The sequence below is a fragment of the Cryptotermes secundus genome, unplaced genomic scaffold, assembly GCF_002891405.2.
Source record: "Cryptotermes secundus unplaced genomic scaffold, Csec_1.0 scaffold1555, whole genome shotgun sequence".
NCBI classification, from domain to species: domain Eukaryota; kingdom Metazoa; phylum Arthropoda; class Insecta; order Blattodea; family Kalotermitidae; genus Cryptotermes; species Cryptotermes secundus.
Window position 1 is genome coordinate 192,828 of NW_019732400.1, and position 7,265 is coordinate 200,092.

At 38.5% G+C, this 7,265-nt stretch overlaps 1 protein-coding gene across 3 annotated transcripts in view; it reads right to left on the minus strand.

The window, feature by feature from the left end:
* Positions 1-194: 194 nt before the first annotated feature.
* The window catches only part of LOC111867719 (coiled-coil domain-containing protein 102A), a 31,374-nt gene continuing 24,303 nt past the window's right edge, over positions 195-7,265 (minus strand). For 2 of the 3 annotated variants that reach the window (XM_023857795.2, XM_023857798.2), the window contains exon 9: positions 195-896. In XM_023857795.2, the coding sequence (XP_023713563.1) occupies positions 803-896 (94 nt within the window). In that variant the 3' untranslated portion in view covers positions 195-802. Of the gene's footprint in view, positions 897-3,445; positions 3,564-7,265 lie in introns of all 3 variants that reach the window. The other variant, XR_002843385.2, reaches the window with a different exon arrangement.

Below are 7,265 nucleotides of genomic sequence, written 5' to 3' on the forward strand. Positions count from 1 at the left end.
GGGATAATAAACAAGATGACCTTTGTTTAAATTCTCTGAAATAAGATATAAACTTTATCCTCTGTTCAGGTAAATACAATAACTATTATAATCGTATATTTAGGTAGGCCAGACGATGATTCTAACTAGTGAGAAATGCTACCAGCATGGCTGTATGCACCACACANACAAGCAAAGCCTGAGAACCCAAGTCTCAATTTTATTATTATGGGTAATTATCCCAATTTGATAATTTGTTTCAGTAGCAAAGAAAAACATTGTCACTTCTAGTCATCTATATTTCAACACTTAATTATCTCCTTCCTTGTACAGAGTCATGAAACATTGTAAAAAAAAAAAAAAAGAAGAAAATTTAAGAAGGTACAGAATACTCTATTATTCTTTTCCTTTTGAAGTATTTATTCTGTGTGACAAATTCAAAGATTTTTAACATACAAATCAGCTGTTGTAAAGACACACGATGTCCCAGAAGATGGCAAGATTTCTTCTGAATTTGAGGTCATGGTCTCACACGCACTGTTGTTCACTTTAAAATGCTATGGAAGGAATTCTTGTATCACAACGGATAAGATACGTTAAATTTTCAATTGCCACTATAAAACACAGTACCCAGACAATCTGAAACCGCAATACCAAACTTATTTCTCTAATACCAGACATTACTCAGTACATAGTTATGTTTAAGACCAAATATAATTGTTTTCTACTGCAAACTTGTCAGTCCAGGCACTTGTCAAACACTTATGTACACTTTCTGCATGTGCATACACACGCACACACACACACACACACACATGTGCGGTCAGTATTCATTGATGTCATCATCACTTGCTTCCTCACCAAGCAATGTTTGTCCTCTGTGGGACAGAAGTGTTGAAGAGCTTGAAATGCGGACTCTGCACGAAAACATTACATCAGATAACAATGAGAAAATATTACTATTTTATAATTGTGTAGGAATGGAACACATGATTATACTACAGACTGGTAAAGGAATTTAAAATATTGCACAGTACAGTCTATGTACGTAAGATCTAAAAGTCTGTGATGATAGTATATTAATACAATTATTGAGTTTATGGACATTATCCATTATCCTGTTTTTTATTTAACACAAATTTCAGAGATTGGATTCTGTCTCTGCCTTCAGGAAAATGTCTACTCATTTGGGTTCAAGTGGGACTAGCTCTATCAATTTGGCCAAATTGAGTAGGCCTTAACCTGAAGACGGAGACAGAATTCAGTCTCTAAAACGTTGCATTTTAAATAAAAAACAGGATAATGGATAATGTCCAAAACTTAATAATTGTACAGTATATGTATTTTAGAGTGACGGAAATAACATGCACAAAGATGCTATATGCCACCTACCATAGGAATGAGGGACATTAGTCAGTGACGCAGATCATTATGTCATCATTAGGCACTTACCAGATTCCATTTTTAGCACTATGGCATTCAAATTGCGAGTAGTAAAAACTTTTTTGTAGTTTCAAAGAACTGATGGACTCTCATAGGGAATAATTCTGCCATCTTTCCAGAGTTTCACAATTAGAACAAAACAAATAAGATCTAAAAGTTTGTGATGATGGTAAATTGTTACAATTAATATGTTGCTGGACATTATCCATCATCTTGTCTGTTATTAAAAAACCGTCTAGTTTCTATTAAAAACACAACGCTTCGGGAACTGGAATCTGTCCCCGTCTTCTGGTAAAACCTACTCAGTTGGGTCCAATAGACAGAGCTAGCCCCTATCTCTGGACAACTATGACAGTTTCAGAAGGGGTTCATAAAACAAGCACAACATAATCCATCTGTGAGAGCTAAGAAATATTGAAGCTATCATATTTGAGGCTTAGCACCAGAGAAATATCTAGATGTAACATCTGCCGCAGTCGCAAGGGATGCTATACACACAGTGCTTCGTGAAACTAGCAGACCCCTAGAAGTACGCATTAAGGAGCACAAATATAATATGACACAGGATTTGCTGGAAAAGTCTAAATTGGCCCAACATGCATACGAGGAAGATCACAAAATTTGTTGGAATGAAGTGAAGGTCTTGCAGATCGAACCCAACACTACATACAGAAGATAAAGGAATCAGCCCATATGTCTCTGCTGGACCATCCAATCAGTCAACCCAGTGTGGATATCTCTCCCATCTGGGCCCCTGTCATCACAGCAGAAATCAAGAGACTACAGCGACGTCAAGTGTAGTTGGTTTGGGTAACTATTTGTTTCATATGTTGGTACCACAAGGAGTATTGCTTCTCTCCCGGTATGATTTCATTCTAGATATTTCTCTGGTGCTAAGCCTCAAATATGATAGCTTCAATATTTCTTAGCTCTCACAGATGGATTATGTTGTGCTTGTTTTATGAACCCCTTCTGAAACTGTCATAGTTGTCTGGAGATAGGGGCTAGCTCTGTCTATTGGACCCAACTGAGTAGGTTTTACCTGAAGACAGGGACAGATTCCAGTTCCCAAAACGTTGTGCTTTTTAATAGAAACTAGACAGTTTTTTAATAACAGACAAGATGATGGATAATGTCCAGCAACATATTAATTAGAACAAAACAGTTCTTCACATAATGCTGGTAAGTATCAACAGCCACTAGCAAACATATACAGTTTAGAAACTCAGCACTGTTTCATAAATAATAGTATTTACAACATTGAATTAAAAATATACTTACTATAGTTACCCACTAATTACTCTACCATTGATGCAGAGGATCTGAAGTTATCATGGCCATGACTATGAAGAGTAGGGTCTCCTGGGCCGTCATATTACTAGTTCAGAGACAGCCTCATGATTTGGAGGAACACATCACCCCCATCTTCAGAATCAGCAGAAAGAGGCAGCAAGCTTACTTAGACTTGAAGGTGCAGGCAATATGTTCCTCCAAAGTGTCAGGCTCTCTCTGCACTACATGGTGTTAGAACCAGAAGATGGCAAAGGGGTTGGGTAAGTCTGTTACATCACATGCAAATTCATATTTCAATTATGCAAAAAGTTTAACAAAGTCTACCCCACAGAGCAACATAAATATAAGGCCACACCATAGCTCAAGCAGTTAGTTGCTGGCTTCCCACCGTGGCGGCCCAGGTTCGATCCCGGGTCTGGTCAAGTGGGATTTGTGGTGGACAAAGTGGTGCTGGAGCAGGTTTTCTCTGAGTACTTCGGTTTCCCCTGCCAATCTTCATTCCACCAACTGCTCCACAATCACCCTCACCTATCATCTGGGGCTGGTACAATAGGCCAGAAGTGGCCACAGTACAAGGGACTCAGTCCCATCCCAATAGCAAAAAAAAAAAAGAGAACATAAATATAATGGTCAGCCATTAATGGTCCATGCAAATTAACTAAAATTACAGAACTGAAGAACAACATGAACCACACTTCTGAATGTAAGTCACAAGAATATATAAACTCACATGTTATTCCCAAAGTAAGCTTCATTCCAGTTAAGATGTTAAAGCTTAATGTTAGTACATTAAGACCACATGTTGATTTCAAGAGGATGGAGCAGGATTCTCAACACATAACTGTTGGCTGTCAAGGATGTTAAGGATTAGTAAAGCATGAGACAGTAACAGCATGCTGATCTTGAACTTCATGAGAAATCATTCTGTAGTAAAACATAACAAAAGGGAACACTATAGGCCAAGTTTTCATCCAGAAAGTTGAACTTTCAATAAGCTATATGCTGGGTTATAAAACAGAGCCATCTCTTTTAATCCAGTGAGGATATGTTGCTGGAAAACACTGTGGCTGACAGGACTGAAGTCTCATGGGAAATTCTGGGTTAAGGAAGCCACAGCCACTGTTAACACTCATCAGAGCCTAAGTGGCCAAAATGCTCATTAACCACAAAGAAATATGTAACAGTTTTAAGAGTAATACCATATAAAGAGTGTCACAAAAAGATGCACCACAATGCTAATTTGCAAGCACAGAAAACCCTCATTATAAAAGATTAACAGTGGGGACGAGGTATCCAATGATGCCAGTGTCAGCTATTACTGAGTGAAGGGGCAATCACAGAAGTATGCCACAGGATACATAGCCAATAAAGGCAATAAACATAGAAATACTAAATGTGATTAAATAAAGGTTTTTATGCTGGGGTTATTTTTTATTTTAAATAGTGTTCTTATTACAAAACCTTCTTAGTGCCTCAACGTCTCTAAAAATTCACAACTGTACACAACCAGATTTTGTACCTCATATCCAGATCTTTTACAAGGGTTTACTGCACTGCATGAGGCACCATTTCAGACCACAGCACTGTCAGTATTTATTTGCCCAAGGGCAACTTGATACATGTATAACAATTAATCCCTATCAGAAAATTCCCGGACTGTTACTGTTGTGACTGCTTCGATGAAAGATAAAGAGGGGAGGCCAAGGTCACATTTCCAAAAGCCTATTGCATCAGTCTGCTATGTGTGGTGAACATGCCTTGTTTTTACATGACTGCTTTTTTGACTTTGTGTTTTGTTTTGTCTGTGATGGATGGCAAAACTGAGAAACATGCCTGCATCAAATTTTGCATGAAGCTAGGTAAATCTGCTACTGAGGCCCTTGCAATGCTTCATGAGGCTTTTGGAGAACATTCTTTAAGCAGGACAGTGATTTTTGAATGGCATTCACGTTTCAAGGCCAGTCAAGTGTCAGCTGAAGATGACAAATGTTCAGGGTGACCAAGCACCAGGAAAACAACAGAAAATTCTGTAAGAATTCGAGAACACATCCATGAAGACTGCTGCCAAACAATCCATGAGTTCACAGACACCACTGGGATCAGTTATGGAATTTGCCAGATCTTAACAGACAATTCAAATGTGCCGCACACTGCCGTGAAGTTTGCTCCCTGACTCTTGACAAATGATCAAAAGCAGCGGTGTATAAATGTGTCTTAAGCTATTACAGAAGGCTAATTAGGACCCAGATTTTATGGGTATCTCTAGGATGGGTGATGAAAATTGGATTTACGGTTATGATCCAGAAAAAAAGCAACAAATGACACAATGGAAGAGCCCACGATCACCATTAGCAAAAAAGGCATTCCGGGTCTAGAGTTCAACAAAGAGCATGCTCATTGTTTTTTGATGTGAAGGGGATTGTTCGCTGTCAATTTGTTCCTCCCAACGCTACGATCAACTCTGTATTTTACTGTGATGTTTTGAAACACTCAAGAGAAAATGTGTGACAAAAAGCCTGGAACTTTGGTGCAATCACAAATGGCTCCTTCATTATGACAGCATGCCACCCACACATCCCTGAAAACCACAGAGTCTGTGACTAATAAGAACATGATTATCATTCCCCATCCTCCCTACTCGCCAGACTTAGCCCCCTGTGATTTTGCTTTGTTTCGCAAATTGAAAATGAAACTGAAGGAATGACATTTTGAAACAGTGTCTGACATCCAAAGGGAATCACAAGTGGTACTTGACAGCATTGAGGAAAATGACTTCCACAGTGCTTCTGAAGCATTGAAAAAGAATGGGATCACTGTATATGTTCCCAAGGAGACTATATTGAAGATGGCAGCCAAAATTGAGTAAGTTGAGCCAGCCAAACTACAACATGGTGGCATTACCTACAAGTCCATAATATGAAAATTCAACACTGTTCATTTTGGTCTTTCAACAGAAGTATGGAATAAAAGCAATTTATGGTTTTCCTGTAACATTACATTACATTACATTACACTGCATTGCATTCCATGGATCCAAAGTTAGTCAAAATGACTGTAGGATGTGGAATATGTCATCCAATGGAGTTGTGACACAAGAGAAACCAAGAATATACAGTGACTACACACAAGGATATTTAAAAATGCACAAGTTATTTTCTAGACAATAGGTATTCATCAACAGAGTAGAATGAATGTGTATTTGAGTATCATTTCAGTGCCATTTTAAATCGTGCCTTTCCATTCATAACACCTTTGAGATCAGATGGCAGGTTATTAAAACATTGATCCCAGCATAAAATGCGCTTTTCTGAAAGCATAAGAGGTTAGCAATTGGTTTATGAAGACAGTGTTTGTATCTTTTGTTAACANCATACCACCTACAATCTCTGGTATTAATGAAGGGAGGTTCAAGGTTCAGAGAGTAGAAACTACAACATGGCCCAACATAAAGCAAATATACCAAAAGTTAGCAGCACCATTCACAGTGGACTTTCAAGAAAGACAGGAATGTTATGTTGTTCCATTATCAGGGCTGTTTCTGTGTTTCCACTGTATGTTTAACAGAAATGTGTTCCATCACTGCAGAAAGTGTTCATGTTTCTGCAATATTCATATACAAATGGGAGACGAAGTGAGCCAAGTGTAAAAATGGTTACTCTAAAGAGCATAGTGGATGGAAATGAACCCCAATAGACATGAGCACTAGCCATCCTTACAGAAGTCAGTGTTATATTGTACAGGAATTTGGAATGGACATCTGTACAGTAATTTTGTCAAGAGTGGGCAGATTTCTTATCACATACAGATAGTTCATGGGCTATGAGCACTTAATAAGGTACAAAGAACAGTGATTATGGTTGGCTTTTGCAAATGTTCACTGAAAGCTAAAACTTTCTGTGAAATAGATACTATTCTGATGACAGACACATTACGTTGCCTGGCTATATAACTACAAAATGACACAGTTCCTAGATTCGTAACTGAGAAAGCTCACTGAATACCTATATTAGATGAAAAAGTTACCATATCATTTCAGACCACAGTATTCATGGTCTTTGTTCTGCTGATGGCAAACTTAGTATATATGTAACATTTCATCAGAATAGAAATTGAGAGCAAATTATTGCGCCATTTCTTCATTATGTACAACAATTACACTGAAAACTTGCCTGTGCAGGAACGACAGTTTGAGCTAGATAGAAAAAAACTGAATACTGCCTGATAAACATTACAGCTTCTATGGCACATAGCTCCATTTCAAGAGGAACTGATTATCCTTTCCCACCCAATTCACCTATCCCCATGTCTCCCAGCACATACTGATGGGGAATACTGAAAGGAGCGTACTGCAAAAATATGTTATTCAACTGAAAGAGAATGTGTGAACATACACTATACAAACCATTTTGGACTGTACTGTGGGTGTAATGCCTTGCCGGCCACACCATAGCTGAAGCAGTTAATTGCTGGCTTCCCACTGTGGCGGCTCGGGTTCAATCCTGGATCTGGTCAAGTGGGATTTCTGGTGGACAAAGTGGCACTGGGGCAGG